Source organism: Sinocyclocheilus grahami, unplaced genomic scaffold (assembly GCF_001515645.1).
Source record: "Sinocyclocheilus grahami isolate Dianchi unplaced genomic scaffold, SAMN03320097.WGS_v1.1 scaffold131.1, whole genome shotgun sequence".
Taxonomy (NCBI): domain Eukaryota; kingdom Metazoa; phylum Chordata; class Actinopteri; order Cypriniformes; family Cyprinidae; genus Sinocyclocheilus; species Sinocyclocheilus grahami.
The window spans coordinates 1,436,961-1,457,204 of record NW_015505310.1 but is presented as its reverse complement, the minus strand read 5'-3'; the positions used below and the strand labels follow the sequence as shown (position 1 = coordinate 1,457,204).

General features: G+C 37.0%; 1 protein-coding gene across 4 annotated transcripts in view; it reads right to left on the bottom strand.

The window, feature by feature from the left end:
- evi5b (ecotropic viral integration site 5b) overlaps window positions 1-20,244 on the bottom strand; it is a 54,281-nt gene that overhangs the window by 11,783 nt on the left and 22,254 nt on the right. For 3 of the 4 annotated variants that reach the window (XM_016279523.1, XM_016279524.1, XM_016279525.1), the window contains exons 3-18: window positions 13,274-13,463; window positions 10,555-10,779; window positions 10,158-10,232; window positions 9,877-10,002; window positions 9,590-9,733; window positions 9,291-9,380; window positions 8,439-8,536; window positions 8,263-8,323; window positions 7,669-7,722; window positions 6,633-6,665; window positions 6,063-6,212; window positions 5,261-5,392; window positions 4,392-4,532; window positions 4,072-4,230; window positions 2,285-2,431; window positions 1,774-1,869 (exon numbers count right to left, since the gene is read on the bottom strand). In XM_016279523.1, the coding sequence (XP_016135009.1) occupies window positions 1,774-1,869; window positions 2,285-2,431; window positions 4,072-4,230; window positions 4,392-4,532; window positions 5,261-5,392; window positions 6,063-6,212; window positions 6,633-6,665; window positions 7,669-7,722; window positions 8,263-8,323; window positions 8,439-8,536; window positions 9,291-9,380; window positions 9,590-9,733; window positions 9,877-10,002; window positions 10,158-10,232; window positions 10,555-10,779; window positions 13,274-13,463 (1,921 nt within the window). The remainder of the gene's footprint in view (window positions 1-1,773; window positions 1,870-2,284; window positions 2,432-4,071; window positions 4,231-4,391; window positions 4,533-5,260; window positions 5,393-6,062; window positions 6,213-6,632; window positions 6,666-7,668; window positions 7,723-8,262; window positions 8,324-8,438; window positions 8,537-9,290; window positions 9,381-9,589; window positions 9,734-9,876; window positions 10,003-10,157; window positions 10,233-10,554; window positions 10,780-13,273; window positions 13,464-20,244) is intronic. The other variant, XM_016279527.1, reaches the window with a different exon arrangement.

Below are 20,244 nucleotides of genomic sequence, written 5' to 3'. Positions count from 1 at the left end.
GTGACTCAGAGTCAGTCCAGAGAAAAAAGGCTGTGGTGACATCATGGTGTTATATTTTCCAGCAATGGGACATGTCAAGTTAAGAGTGGGCGAAAGGTGAGCGAATAAACGATCCGTTTGATGCTAAATCAGTAACAATGATGAATAGAGATGCAAATTCGAAATGCTCCATAACATATGTAAAATAGGCCAGTCAATCCATTACATTTTTATAGCATTTTTGTCTGTGTAACTGTTAAATGCACAATGTGTGCAGAACTTAGGCTACTTTATCATTTAATGATAAACAGGTGTTCCATTTTGTGTGTGAGAGAGACATCTAATCAATTCCTATCAGCTACACAACATCTGAATCAGATTTAGTAATCATGCAGAACATATGTATAATGTAGAATAAATTCACAAACAGCACAAATAAATAACCTGTGTGGAACTTAAAATAAATTGCATTAAATTAAAATCTTTTCAATACCCAAAATTAGCTTTCATTTGATGATGGTCAAGGCTGATAGATATACAATGGGCAGTTACTTTCTCTTATTGTCGTTGTCTTTTGCCAACTGCCTAAAAGTGAATTAAAATATGGTGAGCCAGATCTGTTGCCCACAGCCCTCAGGGTAAAAACCATGTAGGTAGCCAAAACCACAGAACCACAGCTAAGAGTTGCATATGCCTAAGAGGAGCATGCTTGTCTAATCTGATATATAGCAAGCTGATGCAATTTCAGCACACACACACACAAACAAAATCACGCAAATACATCTAGCAAAATACAACACTCTCAAGTTAAATCTAAGAAAGGCAACAGCAAAATGAGAGATGACACAGACTATCCAAAATCAAATTTCATAGAAAGGTAAAAGAAAGTGCTGAAGAGAAAAGCTTGTGACAGAAATGAAAACACTCTCATAAAAGGTGAGATTTAGTTTCGAATACAAAAAAGCCCAGTTTATATCTGTCTCAGGAAGGAAAGTCAAACACCCCACACTGATATAAAACAGCACTGATGACATACTGAGCTAATCTTTAAAATAATTTGGCTTCCTGCATGGGGAATGCTACCTTTTCAGAAGGCAGCGTTTTCTCCGAATAGATCAAACACTCGTCTCATTTTAATCCAGTAAATCTTACTGATATAGTCTTTCCCTCAAATCAAAACACACCTGTTTCAATCACGGTCAACAAATATATATATGGCTCTATTTACTGTAATGCCTAAGCTGCATACGTAACAGTAAGTTTCAACTGATTTACATGAAAAGTGTGTACATATCTTACTGCAGGATTCTGAAAAACTGCGGTTTTTTAGATTTTATTTTGTAACTAGTATCTGGTACCTATGCAACTGCTTTTAAAGCCTTCTAATATAAAATTGTGTACTATTTATAAAAGATTTTGGGTTCAATCCAAATGATTTGTTGACAATAACCAAATCCATTAACGAATCCATCAAGATTTTTTTTAATACCCCTTCTTACTTAAAAACTGCATCTTCAGGAGTTGAGACAAACCCATCAACAATCCCTGAGACAAACCCTTATTTACAAACTAGAGTTTAAATATTTCACACAAGAACCTAACTATGTGGACAAGTAAAAATGCTATGACAGCAGATAGATGTAATCACATTGTAAATGTGAAATCTAATGAGTATTCTAGAAGCTAAGAGACAAAAAAAGCTATTAGCAGCTGTGCTATGGAGAGACTACTGTCCTGGACTGTGCTATGTTGGGCTGTGAAAGGACTAAATTGTGATTCTGTTCTTATTTGTACCTGAATCTCAAGCTCAGAGATCTGCTGCTGAAGCTCAGCCATGGCAGCAATATTGTCAGCTTCTCTCAATCTCACTGCCATTACCTCTTCTTTATTCTGTTGTAAAAAAGAAGAAAAAACTGTGAAATGAATCCACTGTGAACATGCATATATATTCAGCTTTTATTGAATGGCTTATTTTTTGTTATGCTTATCTGAGATCAGAAACACTTAGCATCTACTGCTGCTCTCAAACTGAAGAGCTGAAAACAGGAACTGCTAACCCTATTTAAAGCTAAGACATGAATGAGGAAATGTAACCAAATAATACACATATGTAGTAATTAGAGGCATATTATGCTTTTTTGTATCATTTTTATTATTATTTTGACAGATTACTAATGGGATAAAAGGTGTACTGGTAAATTAGTATAAGAAATACGTACTTTATCCAAATTGATTATATAGAATTATGATTTTTTTTTTTAAAGTATGTATTTTGCACCAAGCTGTTAGGTTGACTGTCACTAACCTTGCACTCTATTTCAGCCTGTTTCCGTTTTGTCTCCTGCAGCTCTGTATGCAACCTCTTGTTCTGGTTGGTCAAAACCTGCAGTCGCTCCTGTAGATTTCGTGCATCTAGTTCTGCACGCCGCAGTTGATTACTATGCATCTGATTCTGTAAGTGAGAATTTTTTTTTTTTTAAATAAATAAATAAATAAATACATACAAATATCTACATGTAATTTGGAGTTTAAGATAACCAACTAAAATCTGAAATGATAAAGCAGTGCCCAAACTCAAAGTGAATCATGTCGGAGTATAAATTAATTAACTTTGTCTCCCTCTATTGGCTAAACATGTGTGTAAAGTCGGAGGCCTGCAGTACAGGGTTCAAAACATAAATACATTTTTAGCCATTTTATTAGAATTAAGTGCAATTTAATTTTGTTGTGTGTAAATAATTTTTGTTTTGTAGTCACTTATTTTGGTAATATCAGATTACCCACCCTAAGCATCCTTAAAAAAGATGTATACGTAGCCAGGCAAACGTCTGTGTATGATGATTAATTAAAAAATATATTAAAAATGTTAAAACAAGATAGGGGTATCCCTGAATAGTCGAAGATTCGATAGGATAAGCCTGATTCGATTACCAATCTCACAGTCGAATATTAGCAGATTACTTGGTTTTATGTAGTGTAAATCTTCAGTTTCATCAGCTCTAATAAGTAATAACAACATGATATGCGGCCGACCAATGTTAGCTATCTATTAATAAAAACATGAAACATTATTTACCCTGTTTGTGTTTGGTACACATTTTCCCTGTGTGTTAACGTCAGTGTTTATGACTGTCGGATGTCTGATTACTTGACTCTTAGTAATGTATTTTGCCCCCACCCCCAAACATATGATTCGACCATGAGTCAACTCGGCAAGATTTGACAATTCTGATTTGACTATGTAAATCCTTAGTCTGGGACACCCCTCAAAGAGATAGTTCACCTAAAAATGAAAATGTTATGTTTATCTGCTTACCCCCAGGGCATCCAAGATGTAGGTGACTTTGTTTCTTCAGTAGAATACAAACGAAGATTTTTTTTAACACAAACCATTGCAGTCTGTCAGTCTTATAATGGAGGTGAATGGGAATCACTGCTTTGAGAGTTAAAAAAACATACACAAACAAAACCAAATTAAACCCTGCGGCTTGTGACGATACATTGATGTGTAAAGACACGAAACTGTATTTTAACTGTACACGAAACAGTATTTATATAGTTTTTTTAATCTCTGATTCATGCAATGTCCGAACTGTCCTGAGCGGTGGCATTGACACTCTATCTACAATCTCAATTAGGAGTGTCAATGGTCCACTTGAGAGATAGGTGGCGGTAATGCACTTATAAGTCTGCGATCCGCCGTAAAGCAAGAAGAAGAAGACAGTTCGAACCGTTTAGACATTGCATGAATCAGAGATAAAAAAACAATATAAATACTGTTCAGTTTCTTGCACAGACTGATCGTTTTGGGTCTTTACACATCAATGTATTGTTACTCTCAAAGCCGTGATTCCCATTCACCTCCATTATAAGACTGACAGACTGCAACAGTTTGTGTTAAAAATCTTAGTTTGTGTTCTACTGAAGAAACAAAGTCACCTACATCTTGGATGCCCTGGGGGTAAGCAGATAAACATCACATTTTCATTTTTGGGTGAACTATCCCTTTAAACAAGCTTAGAAATTGGCCTTCTCATGAACACCCAACAGCACCATGTACAACATAGATAAGCAATCGTATGTGAATGAGACCTGGGTTTCAAGTTCCAGCATCCTCTGTCTGATTTCTCTGAGTTCAGCCTGTGCCTCTGCCTCTCTGAGCCTCACGCTCATCAGCTCATCCTGAAGCTCGCTCGCTGCATTCTTTCGCGGACTGTCTTTCCAGCGGCCTGCCGTGCGTGCCAGATGCCTCTGCACACAACACCAAAGTACTTTACTTAAACATTTGTGAGTTAAATGGAAACATGAAGGGGACAGCACATGGCAAAACTGCAACACAGTAGAGCTTGCACACACACTTACACATTCTCAAACTGTGGATAAAACAGCTGTCTCTGATAGTGTGTATTTACCTGCCAGTGCTCCTCCAGGTCTCTGACCTGCTGTCTAAGCTCTTTAAGGCCTGTTAGAGCCTCTGCCTCCCTCAACTTTACACCAATTAGCTCCTCCTGAAGACGTACCACATTATTTTCATCTGGCAGGGATGCATTTCTCTGAAACAGAAACAAAAGAATTAAGACAGAGTAAGCACAAGGAGTGCTTGTATAACAATGAACAAAAAGCAGTTTTCCACAGTCAGGGTCCTGGAGCCAGTGCACGACACTTATGCTCACCAAGGTTGCCTTTCATTTATCAAAAATACAGCAAAAACATAAAATATATTACAATTTAAAACAACTTTTAATATATTTTAAAATCGATTAATAATTGTATATATATATATATTGGTATTTTAACATTGGATTTGGCAAGAATTATTTATCAATGTTGAAAACAATTGGGTTTAATATTTTTTGTGGAAACCATGATATATTTTTGTTTCAGTATTCTTTGATGAATAGAAAGTTCAACAGCATTCATTTGAAATAGAATGTTTTGTAACAATGTAAAGGCCTTTACTGTGACTTTTGTTCAATTTAATGCACCCTTTAATGCAGCACAGCAACACCAACCACATAACTGTTCCCGTCCATCTAAAAAAAAAATTCTAATAATATTGCATGTGAATTGATTGCTTATGATCATTAAAAGCGGCTTGTGCAATTCAATTAAGGATGTAAAATTATATATTCTCAAAACTTGCAATATGCATTAAAATATTTCTTCATAAGCAGGTTTTGTTGCAAAGTAGCCAATTGCATCATTGTTCGACAGTTCCACTACGGTGGAAAACCACAACAGCCTACGGGTGTGTTTGTGTGCTTGAGAAAAGTTATTCCACCTTCTCCATGTTAAGAATCTTGTCCTGCATCTCCTTCAGTGCACACTGAGACTCAGCCTCTTTAAGACGGGCCTGCACCAGTTCCCTCTCCAACTGCAGGATGAACTCTTCAGAGTAGCGTGTGTTCCCCTTCTAAATTGAAAAACAAAGAAATTGTGTGAGCGAAAATTCTGTCGATCATTCATTGTTAGCACTGAATACTCGTGGACATAACATCTAAACAGCTCTTGCAGTTTGATTTTACCAATGCACATGTTTCATCCTTGCTTAAAAAAAAAAACACTAGTTTTACCAACAGCCACATTAAAACATAATGAAATTGCAACACAACATTATGTAAAACAGCACTTTCCCCACAGCAAATGACACATTATCCGCTTTTTCTCCATGTTAAAAATGTGCACATTAATAATTGATGAGCCATATTCTGCCCTTCAGTTGAGAGTGTAGATTTTATTAAACAGACAGTGGCGACTCAAGACTCTTGCTTAAGTTGCACTCATATTTGACAACTCTTACATGTACATAAGCCCCATTTGGCACTGTTGTGCATGCAAATGACCTCTGCTCTGCTGTTCTGATCTGTAGTCATGCATGTAAAGAGCATCATTACAAGAGTTGCCGTTCGAGCTCTGGTCGCTGAGATTTTGTTGCTAGGCAACGCCAAATGAATCAAGTGCGGCTGCCACTGCAAACTGTTGACATGGAGCAAAACATTTCTCAGTGTTTTCATACAGTTTCTGTGTTCAAAGAGCAGGCCTCTCTCATCTAGGAAAAACCGCTGTCTCTGAGCTGCCCTTACCGCAAACGGCTGCTGTTGCTGGAGCTGTCGGATGGTGTTTTGCGCTTGCTCCAGCAGTGCGCTGGTCTCCTCATTGTGTTGTTTGACCGTGACCAGCTCCCGTTTGACCAGGTAGTTCTCCTCTGCCTCTTGGGCTCGTGTCACCTGACCCTGACGTAACCAATTATGGATGAGGGGTGAGCGGAGAATCGGAATGGGTGGAAACGGACGTATGGATGGAGAAAAAATAATGCTGGATCTCAAGCTCTGTCATGCTGTTAGCAGTTTTAGGCTTTCAATTTAGCACTTTTTTTTTTTCGACTATCAAGGAGGGGAAGGGGGTGGGGGTTGGGGGGGCTATTGTAGTATTTCACCAATAATCAGGACTGCAGCCCAAAGATACTAAGCACAGTGATGCCTTTTCCCTGAAGTCAGAAATCGCAGAATTTGCCTTATTTCACTGATTGATTGTGAGTAGGTGTGAGATATTTAAGCAAATCATGGAAATGAAGCAAAGCTAAAGACAGAACTGCTGGGTTCTTAAAGGGGAAAGACAGAGATAAATGGTGGAGAGGAGAGTGAAAATTGTACCTGTATCAATCTATCTGCCAAAGAAGCACTTTCCTAAAAACAGAGAAAATCCATAAAGGAAACAGCAAAGAGAAGAGAGAGACCAAAGGATATTACAACACAGAACAAAATAATAAGACCGATTTGACAGAAAACAGTGTTCTTTTTCGTACCCCTACATTAAGACATTGCAAAGACACTGTTTTAGATCAACATTTACTAAATTAGCATAAATGCAGTTTTGAAACGGTCATAGTGAGGTGGGGTAGAAAAGGTTTGAGCATGGTGTTCATGCTGTGGCTATGAAATAAAGCAAGATTGTGACACCACGACAGGGTGAAAAGTGTAAAAGGAGGCCAAGCAGAGGACAGTCTGAGCGTCAGTAGGGTGAGAATACAACGGAAACTGGTGTCATTTTAAAGTTTGTGGATCTACTATATTTGCACAACAAACTATCCTATGGGTTACATAGGCCCTGGGTTACAAATGGGGAACTTCTGAAGGTGTTTGAGTTAGTACTTCATTTGAGTACAAAGGTTCCATGCGGGGAGGAGATGGAAGGCGAGTACATGTGCGTTTTTTTTTTTAACTAACCGATCTGCACCATGGGCTGTCTGTTTCATGCATGACACAAACATGCCTTTACAAGCAGAGAATATTCCAACATGCACCAACGCAGGTATGGGTTTTCACCCATGCTCAAAAAAGTATAGCTCAAAAGACCTGTCAGACAACCATTCTTGTCTGAAATTAGTACATGTAGACAAGCATTACCCATGTGCACACCCAAAAGGGTGATTTTTTTTTTGTTATCGCTGTACTTACCAGCCTCATAAAACACAAGTTTTCCAATGACATGCACACAAGCCAGTTATGATACACCCAATCGGGTGTGTTCAAGCATTTGCTATTGGTTACACCAAAGAATTTCCAAAGAATAACTGACAACAAAGAGAGCCATGAACCAATTCAAGATGAGCAAATATGGGATGACATAATGGTGTATGGATATGTTTGAATGATGAATGATTTGCTTTGCATCTTAATTATCACTCACTTTCTCCAGAGTGTCTATTCTCTGCTTCAGGAGTCTGTTCTCTGTGCGTAGTCTCTGTAATGGAGTGTCAACATCAACAATGTTAGACTTAAATAAAGCAATACAATTAGTTTGAGCTTTGATTAATTCAGTTAATAGCATTTATTAAAACAATTAAAATGCATTGAAAAAATAAGAGCTAATTGTAGTCAATGGACTTTTCACATTTCGGGGGTTCTCAGAAAGGAAAAATTTAAATCGCATCATATGACCCCTTTAAGTAAACGTCTACAGTGGTGAACAGAAAATTTCAGGAAATATAATTTCCGTGTTCCCATTTGCTTCAGTAGTAAAAGAAAAAGTCTATACTATCATTTCCACAACTTCCCAAAAGTAGAAAAAAACATAGATTGATTACCCTCAGAAGAGAGAAAAATGTCAAAACTAGCTTTTTTGCCTATACATAAAAAATAAAAACTAGGTATACAATGTTAATAAAAATGCATCAAAGTCTATGAACAGTGTCCATAAGCGCACACTAAAATGAATGACAATAGTAGCAAAAATGTTCGGAAAGGCATCATTTAGGCATGCTATTAGATTAGGCTGTCTCACCTTGATCTCCACCTGTTCCTCCATCTCCTTGGTTTTGATTGTAGTGTACTCCTTTTCCAACCTGAGAATAAAGGCATAAAGAAACAGTTCAGCAATCTTCAATGTCCAAAAACATACAAAAAAAAAAGAAAAAAAAAGAAAAGTAAATAAATTAACTTTACACAATGTACACTCACTTTTTCATTTTCTTGGCATTGTACTTGACTTGATAAGCTGCCTGGATGACTTTGTCGGGTCCACTATCCAGCTGGTGAGGGATGACCTTCTGAAAGTGCTGCAACAGAGTGAAAATATCAAAACTATATTATTATTTTATTATTATTACTACTACAATTATTATACACTACTGTTTATTCCTATGATGGCAAAGCTGAATTTTCAGCAGCCACTACTCCAGTCTTCATGGTCTCATTTAGTGCTTAAGAAACATTTCTTACTATTGAAAATGGTTTTTACTGCTTAATATTTTTGTCGAAACCATGATACACTGCCATTCAAAAGTTTGCAGCAAGTAAAAATATTTTTTTCGTAGTAAAAAAAAAAAACACTAACATTTATTCAGCAAGGATGCTGTTTATTAGATTTTTCTATTCATCAAAGAATCATGAAAAAATATATATCACCAGTTCCACAAATATCTTAAGCATTTGTTTTAACTGGGGAAATGACTACTCAAAATTAAGCTTTGCCATAACAGAAATAAATTGCATTTTAATATGTACTACAATAGAAAACGGCTATTTTAATTTGCAATATTATTTCACAATATCACTGTTTTAACTTTTTATCAAATAAAAAAAATACAGAGACTTCTTTCAAATATATAAAAAAAATGTATCTGCAATCCAATGGTTACTCAAAAAAAAATTAAAGAACTTTTGCATTTTGCTTAAAAAATAATTGCATATTTATAAAACAAACTAATTTGTATAACAGCTCTAGACTCTAATCATGGTGTGGCAACTTCCACTGAGAAAAGTATCAGCTTGCATAGCAGCTATAATTAAGTTAAATGTGAGTTTATCCACCTGCAACATTCCCTCCATGTCCAACTGCATGAGCTCAGCCTGATTCATCTGCAGGATGGCCATCCCCACACGAAACACTATCTCTAAACCCTGTAAGGACACCTACTGGTGAAAAATCAAGATCCAAAAATATATGCAGTAGCATTGTGAAGCCACCAGAGGGCGATAACAGACCACTGAAATACACCAGTGTGTTGTGTTCTCAAATTAGCTTAGCATGCAAAACATATGACTACATAAAAATGAGAGGCGGAGTAGAGTGTGTGAGGAGAGAAAGAATGATGACCATTAAGTCCTACCTCACACATGAATATATCAAAGATCCTGGTGGCGACAGGAAGAGGAAAAGAGGTAAGAAAGATGGTGAGGAACCAAGATGAAGCATACATGGAGGTGTGGAAACTCTGGGCCTGGAAGTGCACATGGAGCTCTGGGAGCTGCTCCTGCAAAGAGAAACCAAAAGAGATGGTGAAATCACCAGGTGAAAGCAATAAGTTGGTACAATTTCATTTTGTGTGCATTGGATATAAGCATTAAGCTGAGCTTTATAGATTTATGAGGAACAAATCAGCAGACAGTCACTGACCTGAATCATACATTCAAACTGGTACATGCATAGGCCAAGTTCAGCCATACTGGGTTTAAAGAGCTCTCTCAGCCTGTAATCCTGCATCAGTTTCACAAACACACAGAAAGCCTCTTCTTCTGGCATCTGCAAGAAGGCAACAATTATATAGCACACTATCACAGACTGTAAATATTAATAACTTATGTAATAACTGTACTATTGTTATTATTATGTAATAAAATTTTACATTTAAGAAAAACATGATTTATAGCTAGAATATTTTTTGATTGAGTTAATACCTGCATTAGAAGAAGGCCGACAATGAAAGCACTTCCCTGACAGTAGCCCACCTCTCTATCAACCAGGGAATAAGCCTGTAAACACAAAAGTTATAAAATCATTGCTCAGTTAAGAGCAGAACAAGATCTGTTATTCCCTCATTATTACTCATCTTAAAAAAATTAAAATTAGCAAAAAAAAACTCCAGTGACCTTTAGGTGTTTTCATTGTGTAAACTCTGGTTTCAAAGGACATTAAACAAAAACCAATGTCAGGTGGTGTACAGATCAGGAGGTTTATATTCCTATAACTAACTAACTAACTAACTATCAACTATAACTACTTTGTCCTAGTTCAAGGAGATTCTTCTGATATTAAATATACTGTTGCCTTAAATAGAAGTGGCTAATAACCTACCTTCATAACATTAAAGAGCACCTCCTGACCCAGACTGTCCTTCTCCTTAAAGAACTCATGCTCGGGGTAGGTACGGGCAATGTCCCTGCGGATAAGCTTTTCACAAGGCGAGGTCATCTTCAGCAGCTCAGAATACTGCTCCTTTATGGGTAGATTCTGGGCATTGCACAACAGCTGCCACACTATTGCTCGGAAGTGATGTGGAATGCCTTTCCTAACCAGTTCCTAAGAAAGAAAACAACAAACCACTGATTTAAATATTAACACTGAAAATCAGGACATAAGAGTGCAACAGAGTGAAAATATCAAAATTATATTATTATTACTACTACAATTATTATACACTACTATTTATTCCTATGATGGCAAAGCTGAATTTTCAGCAGCCACTACTCCAGTCTTCAGTGTCTCATTTGGTACTTAAGAAACATTTCTTACTATTGAAAATGGTTTTTACTACTTCATATTTTTGTCGAAACCATGATACACTGCCATTCAAAAGTTTGCAGCAAGTAAAACGTTTTTTTTTTTAAGTAGTAAAAAAAATTGAAAGAAATTAATACATAACATACATCATAACTTAAAAGCAAGTACGCATACTGCCAAATCTTCATTAGTTTATTTGAAGGATTACACTCTCAAATTACTCAAGGTTCCAAGATTGTCAGCATTCAGATGTTCTCCCCAGGGTTTAGTATGTACCACAGACAGGATAAGACCATTTTATGCTGCTAAATATAATCTTGTCAGAGATTTCTACAGCAAAGCTCGATGTTTTTGTAACCAAATTATGTTTGACCTGATTAAGCTGTTTCCTGTGCTCATCTGCACAGTAGAAGATTGGCTTAGATGGCTTATTTCTACAGCTGGTCATTGAGATGAGAGTCCACCTACATAACACAGTCAGCACTGAGATTCTTCAAAAGCACTCTAGGGGTGTGCTAGAGATGTGTCTTTGTTAGAATACTAGGCTGTACAAAAGACTTCTGTTGCTGCTTTGCTAGAAGCGCCTGAGATCCTCCTCTTTGGCTTGTAAAAGGTCATACATTAAACACAAACTGCATTTACTTTGTCTCACTGAGGTCAGTATGTTCGGTGGGAAAGTGACAACTGTGAAATTTGCTTAAGTGGTTTATATCATTTTCTCTTTCCCATTATTTCCTTGAAAAATGCTATTGTGTGAGCGGGATATGTAAAACACTTCAGAAGCATTATTTTAAGAGGAAATGGAAAATATTTCAGAAGGCCTAAGCTTCTGTGTAATTATAAAGGAATGTTTTGGAAAAATATAAAGTTGTTGAGAGTTTGACCAGCCATTCAAAGTTTTTAAAATGTTAAAACAGTCTTATATTTTTTATAAACAATTTATTTATTTTTTGCTACATACCCAGGAGCAAACAATACATGCTAGGCTCACTATGAAATTAATAAACCTTTTGCCATCGCACACCACCTTTAAAAATAAAACAATTAATAAATTGAATATTCATTATTCAAATATCATTATATTTGATATCAAACTTTATAGCTGGTTGCCATCAGTAAATATAATCCTTTCTCTGGCGGAGCCAGCCATTTTGACCATTTTTCTTAATTCACGAACACATTAGCACTACCAGCAAATCACTCACATATTTAAATTGGGCCGTATGTTTTATGAGCTTTTTTGTAATGTGTTTCACTACCTTATAACAGCAATAAATCAGTAGCTGTGTGCTTGTGCAGTATAATTGATGTTGCTGTAGCTGTGCTCTAAATGCCAATGAAATGTTTTTTTTTTTTTATTAAATAAAAGAATGACATCTGTAAACCCTTATGTTCAGTAATAAGTGGCATATATCTGATTTGCCCACAGTACTTGATGGATAGTTTATCTGCTTACCTTTAGTTGTTTTTCCTTCTTCTTCCGTACATCTTCCCACTCATTGACGATGCGTCCCCACATGATCCAAGTATCCTCCTCCAAGTGTGACAAGTTGGAGGAGGCTGATGAACTAGACACCAGTGAGGAGCCACTGTTCCTTCGAGAGCCATTCACAGACCGTAAAGACTTACTGTCCGTCTCCAACAACCTGGAAAGACAACCATGGCAGAACACTTATTACAGAAGTAAACTATAACATTTTTGTTTGTTCTTTTAAAAGAAGCATAAATGAAAACTCAAAAATTAATATATGAACTCAAAGTTAACCTAAATCAGATGAAACAGGGCCTGACAGTATGATGGTAAAGGTGCTCTTAAGCATCATACAAAACAAATGTTCAATAAAGTGTTATACAAGTAGTGGCCAAAAGTAATGTCTAACTTAAATAGACATCTTTCCTCAATGGACATCTTCACCTGTAACATTTTAGTATTAAAGGGATAGGCTAGTTCACCCAAAAATGTATTATTTATTATTGTAATTTATTACTCACCCTCATGTCGTACTGTCGTGAATAACAGCAGAGACTGACCGGAAGAGAAGAAACTGTTGAATAAAGTCACTATTTTTATTTTCTTTGAGCACAAAAAAAGTATTCTCGTAGCTTCATAACATTACGGTTGAACCACTGATGACACAGACTATTTTAAGAATATCCCTACTATGTTTCTGGGCCTTGAACGTGGTAGTTCCCTTGCTGTTTATGCAGGGTCAGAAATAAACCCTTATGTTCAGTAATAAGTGGCATATATCTGATTTGCCCACAGTACTTGATGGATAGTTTATCTGCTTACCTTTAGTTGTTTTTCCTTCTTCTTCCGTACATCTTCCCACTCATTGACGATGCGTCCCCACATGATCCAAGTATCCTCCTCCAAGTGTGACAAGTTGGAGGAGGCTGATGAACTAGACACCAGTGAGGAGCCACTGTTCCTTCGAGAGCCATTCACAGACCGTAAAGACTTACTGTCCGTCTCCAACAACCTGGAAAGACAACCATGGCAGAACACTTATTACAGAAGTAAACTATAACATTTTTGTTTGTTCTTTTAAAAGAAGCATAAATGAAAACTCAAAAATTAATATATGAACTCAAAGTTAACCTAAATCAGATGAAACAGGGCCTGACAGTATGATGGTAAAGGTGCTCTTAAGCATCATACAAAACAAATGTTCAATAAAGTGTTATACAAGTAGTGGCCAAAAGTAATGTCTAACTTAAATAGACATCTTTCCTCAATGGACATCTTCACCTGTAACATTTTAGTATTAAAGGGATAGGCTAGTTCACCCAAAAATGTATTATTTATTATTGTAATTTATTACTCACCCTCATGTCGTACTGTCGTGAATAACAGCAGAGACTGACCGGAAGAGAAGAAACTGTTGAATAAAGTCACTATTTTTATTTTCTTTGAGCACAAAAAAAGTATTCTCGTAGCTTCATAACATTACGGTTGAACCACTGATGACACAGACTATTTTAAGAATATCCCTACTATGTTTCTGGGCCTTGAACGTGGTAGTTCCCTTGCTGTTTATGCAGGGTCAGAAAGCTCTCGGATTTCATAAAAAATATCTTAATTTGTGTTCCGAAGATAAAGAAAGGTCTTACGGGGTTTGGAACGACATGAGGGTGACTAATTAATGACAGAATTTTCATTTTTGGGTGAACTATCCCTTTAAGGATTTTGTACGAATATTGTGTAGTTGTGCTTGGAGTGTAAAAATAATGTACATGCTTAATTATTCATTTATTATAACACAATGGAACAAGACAAAGTGTCACACACACAAAACACACAAATATGAAAAACTTCAGTACTGTCCTGGAGAACAACTGCTGTAAAAAAAATTTAAAAAGGGAGAACCAACAAAATACTTGTCTTCACTGCATGTATGCTTTATTTCCTGTGAGTTTTGTGTTGTTCTATGCATTTTTTGCTTAGTAAAATAAAACCCATATACTATAATAAGCTGTAGTAGGCTGTTAATGCAAATCCATTTTATATTATTATTTTTACAGTTTACAGAATAATCATTTGTTTTAATAATATTATCATCTTTTGGATAAAGTGCCAAATAATAAGAGAAATGTCAATATTTTTTTGAATATTTATTTTAATATTAACAAATTTCCAGCAAAAAGATTTATTACCAAATGTACTGTGGCATAAAAATTGTATTAATACCACCCACTCTAAAATGAAATGTAATACAGTTTAAAGGTAGAAGCTGTATTTCAGGAAGTGTTGGTGTACAGATGGAGCAGCGATAAGAGAAGCCATCGCATTAAGTAACACAGTAACAGTCACAACTTTGTTCATGTCAGCTTTTCATCCAGTTTCAGAGAAGTCATTCAAGTTGATAATCAGTGAACTGAATGGCAAACAGGTTTTTGTGGCAGAGACTACCATCCATTCTACGGAGAAACAGTAGTGATGTCACTGCTGGCAACTTATGGCACCGACATGTTCATGTTGACATTAAAGTTGTATTTTGGGCAGCAGTAGCTATTAGCTGCATGGCTAAACTGGTCCCAGCACTCTGTTTTTGCATAAGGGGAAAAAAACACTGGGTGCCATGTCTGTTCCAGACATTGATACAGTTCTAAGCAACGCACAATTCAGAGCACAGCATTAGAAATGTTTTAGACTTAAAAGTCAAGTATTTATTTACAACTGAATAGTGTTATGAAACAGGGGATGTTTGCCAAATGAGTGTGCTAGCTTGGGAATGTTGGCAGACAGCTATAAATGGAGAAGCTAATTTAAGACTCCCCAGCATATCTTATGCAAAATGCAGTGGTTGTAAAACAGAAAATAAAAGAATAGAAATTCTTTGCAGAATAGGTAAAAAAAATGCTAACCGCATTAGCATCTGCACATGGAAAAATCAACAGGACAATAAAACCCAAAAAGCCTATCCAAAAATAAACAAACAGACAAATAAGGCATGAAGAAACAGACTAAATCTTCCTGCCACTTCCTGCCAGCAAAATTCAAAACACTTCAAAACAAAGTTGTAAAATGCTTATTACATAGTTAGTGTATAAAAAACACGTTCCTTTCTGACTGTGTGCGACAGTTTGGAGGCGCGATTATTGTGAACCTGACCCCGAATCAGATGGAAGACAAGTAGACAATGCTCGTGAGTAACCTCAACATTTAAGAGCTCACAGCACAGACACAAAGCCATGGAAACCTGATCTCGGAAAAAGAGAGGGGCCCCGGTTCTCTAAAGGCAGCGCTAGGTGACGTCATGACCAAGGCTCTGAGGCTGGATCCAGTTACAGCTGCTTTTGGGTCACGTAAGGGGGGCCACGGTTGTTAGGGGTGAAAGGCAGCGAGAGAGAGTCATGGAGTTCACAGCTGAGGGGTTGTGATGCTGAATGAGTTACTGGTGGTAGGTGGGCAGAAAAGGAAAAAAGAGAGACGGTCCTGCTGGGACACTTTCAGTCTCTGTTTTTCTCAGACTACTGGACTTAAATCCTCGAAAATGTGTCTTTTCAATCCAATTTTTGTTAGAAGCACTATAAACTGCATTCTAAACAACTTTAAGGTTACTTTAAATTCCAGTCACGAATTGCAATGGGATACATGAGAATGTAATCCAATTTGGTTGTGGTCGTCTTAGACACCACTAAAATCATGAAGCAACTAGTTATTCTAACCAGTATGAATAATAATTCTATCGAAGTAAGACAAACAACATTAAAGGGGCAACAAAAAATTATTAGCAACTGAAAGGAAACTTTACAGGCCTTCATTATACAGTAAATGAATAGTTCTATCATCATTTACTCACGTATGTTGGTAACCATCAGTTTTCGTTTGAACTGTGACCATTTTCAAAATATCTTTTATGTTCCACAGAACCAAGAACAGGTTTGGAACAACATGAATTGATCTTTGAATTTTCCTTTTTGGGTGAACTATGAAATGCATAATGAGCAACCTCCATCTTCTTTGGGGCAAGGCAGAGCTTGCCTCTTTGGTATGTGGGCAAAAATGAGAGGGCCTGGTTAGGGTGCAAAAAACAGAAATAGTCACATCTTTGCTTCTAAGTGGAAATGTATAAAAATCTTTATTCTGTTTAATCTAATCTAGCGGTTCTTAATCCTGATCATACAACCACACTGCAGCCCAGATGCAAACCTTTATCTTGATGGTATTTACTCAAAGGACAGAAAGTTTGGGAAATCCCACAAACATTTTGTAATTACATCCACTCACGAGCCGTTGTACAGATGTTCATAAACTATATTAAATACAAATAAAGCAGTTAAATAAAGTATGTACAGTAGGCTTAACCTATTTGATGAATTTAGTAAGCATTAAGACAATTTGCATGGCAAGCGTTGCTTCTGTGTTAATGATTCACTGCTGGTTAAAGTGCAAAGTGGATTCTTGTACAAGAAACAAACACTGCTGATTCCTCCAAAAAACATTTCACTTTGTAAAAGCAGATAGAAAGCCAAGTACTTGTTCTACGAATTAATTAAAAAAGCAACCACAAACAGAAAAAAAGACAGTGGCGGTGAAAAAGACAGCATTAATAAAAATGGGTAACCGGCTGTCAATCACAGCTCCGCTGCATCTGCGATAGAGAACTGATCAAAGGTATTACTGTGAAGCTGCTCACCACGGGAAGCTCATTCTGCAATCCACATGTCTTTCCCCGGATTTCTCCAAGTAATCCCAAAGTGTGTCTGTGAGAACTGAAACAACCCGATTCTCTCTCACACTCTCTTGCTGTCTCAGTCTCACCCCACTCTCTCTCTCTCTCTGAGCCCGCATAAACACACACACAAACAATGCTTATCTAAAGTGCAAAGGCCCTCAACCTGTGCAGCAGCAAAGCAAAATCCCAATGGAGTTCAAAATATGTGGGGGGTGAATTACTGACTTTTATTTCTTACCAGCTATGAAACTGTATTTTGCATTAAAACAAACAGAAAATTATTTCATAGTCTTGCAAATTCACTTCTATGTCATTCGCAGCATCATATAGCATCATAGAGTTTCTCTGTGAAACGTTACCTTACAATCATGTCACTTTTTGTTTTATTTTATTGACTAAAGTCCCTTGTAACTCATTTGGTTCTTGATTAATTTTGAATCATGGTATGGAGTGTCTTGACGACATACACTAGCATTCAAAGGTAAAAAAAACAATTTACATTGTTTAAATAAATGCTGTTCTTTTGAACTTTATACTATTCAAAGAATACTGAACAAAATGTATTATGGTTTCCACAAAAAATATTAACCAGCACAACTGTTTGTAACATCAATAAAAAAGGAACTTATTCTTAAGCACTTGATCAGCATATTAGAAGGGTTTCTGGAGGATCATGGGACACTGAAGACTGTATTATGGCTGCTGAAAATTCAGCTTTGCCATCAGAGGAAGAAATTGCATTTTAAAAACTTTTAAAACAGAAATTAGTAATTTTATATTGTAATACTTCATAAATTACTGATTTTATTGTATTTTTGATCAAATAAATGCATCCTTGTAAGGGTACTAAGAGACATCTTTAAAAAAAAAAGTATTTTTTTATTCCAAATCTGAACTTTTTAATGCTAGTGTAAAGTAGGGGTGGGTATCAGAAACCGCACACTAATACATATTGCAATCCAACACATAACAATTTAACTGAATTGTGTTTGAAAATCTGCTATATATACACAAATATATAAAAGAGTTTTAGTGTGTCAGCGAGACAAGTGAATCTGCAAATATCAATCTCTCATGCTGTTCAGAATTTAGTTCTTTTGAGCACAGTGTCTTGGACATGGCTCTGACTTTACGCGGGAATGTCAGTCTGTTTGAGTTGCTGCTTCTTTATTAACTGAACCACAGGAAACAAGAATTAACAAATCAATGAATGAAAATATGGATAAGTATCAATGTAACACTGCAAGAAAATAAATTGCAATATATTCATACTCATCTTATTGTACTGGCACAGCCCTAGCTTACAGATTCATTAATGGTACTTGAGACCCCGTTTCTGCAGTAGCAAGACAAGCCCATATGGCCACATGTGAAGAATCAGAGCTCCAAACACTCCACAGATCCTCTGAGCTGCTGCCCTACTTTCCATGCTGCAGAGAGAACTCTGTGTGGGTGTTGCACTCGCCCAAGCAGATCACTCTGATTCTGCTCTAATACCGAAACCAGCCTGTGATACCAGAATCAGCAAGATGAAAGCAGCATTAGGTCTCCAACCTATTCAATAATTAATGAGGAAAGGGGCGGAGCTTTGATCTGCCAACACTAATTCAAATTAATGCTCACAAAAAGGTCAACATGCCTATTAACATTTTAAAACATCCAGGAAATCAGTTGCTGGTGCTGATACGGTCACCAATTCTTCTTATGTGAAACCAGGAAGGAAAAGGCCTTATTTTATTACGTCTCCTTCCTGGATTCTAATGTGGCAATTTAACTAAATTTAGCTTAATTAAAAAGGTCTTCCAAAGCAAGCAAGGTTTAAATGTCTTTGACTGTCAAATGTTTTACTCTGCTTTTCTATCATGTCAGCATTATGACAATGCTGAGGCTTGTGTTGTCTCGAGAGGAGACACACTCTCGGACATGTGCCAGGCAGCATTACACTAATGGCATGAGTACTGTGGGAGACAGCAGGTGATAGGGCATTGTTAGTCATCTCTGGGACCAGCTGTAGTCTCCAGCTGTCCTGATGAAGGCTGGGGTCAGAGGTCAGCTGGCCTAAGCACCACTCCCACTCTCCTATTTAGTAAAGGTCACAGATCAAACTGGGTTAACATAGTAAACCTGAAATTAATAAGATGGAAAAAGTACAAGTACTCTGCCCTCTATCAGTCAGTGGAAATTATTACATTACTTAATGTCTTCTGAAGACTCTAACTTTCAGATAGATAGACAAAGAAAGGCCAATGCTCAATACTGAACAATAATCCAAACCCAGCGGTTGAACTAGTAAGGGTTAAGCACATGTGCATATGTTTCACAGACAGGCAGCACCATCCATGTTGAAATGTTAATCTAATGTATGTGTGTGTGTGTGGGTGTGTGTGTGGGTGTGTGGGTGTGTGTGTGTGCGTGTATGTGTGTGTGTGTGTGTGTGTGTGTGTGTGTGCGCGTGTGTGTGTTTGGCACATATCCACAGAAAATGTTCTGTGTCTTTAAGGATGAGGAAGAATGTTGTGGTTTTTGCCTGGGCGTTTAGATCAGTGCCCCTGCAGTCAGTCACACATGCACAGTTTTAGGTCAGCTCCCTGTCTCTCCTTTTGAAGCTGGCTTTCCCACTTCATCCTTTCAGACAGGCGTCCCATGTCACATGTGCATCAGATCATTTACTTTGTAGGTATTCCTCTCATTAAATAATCAGCAAACCCCCTAACTCGTTGGGCAAATGGAGCATTTGCATGTGGCTAGGTCTGGTTCCCGTTTCATACGTTTGTTTGTTACCCCAGGGAGCAGGAGAGAGGGAGGGGTTCATTTTGTGCCTCCCAAGAAGGCCCAATGGTGCACACAAACATATTAGACTTATATTGTGCCTTGCAAAATAATAGTAGCTGGTGGAAAGAAAATCTGAAAGTCTTGCGCAACTAATAAGATATGGACTATTGTCAGCAGTTACAGTGTCCGGATGTGCCATTTCCTGGCATTGTTGATAAAAGCATTTTCTGAGAGGCTTATTTATGTAACTTATAATGTTTACAAACAGCGAAAGAGAACAGTGCATATATATGCATTATTTATATATATA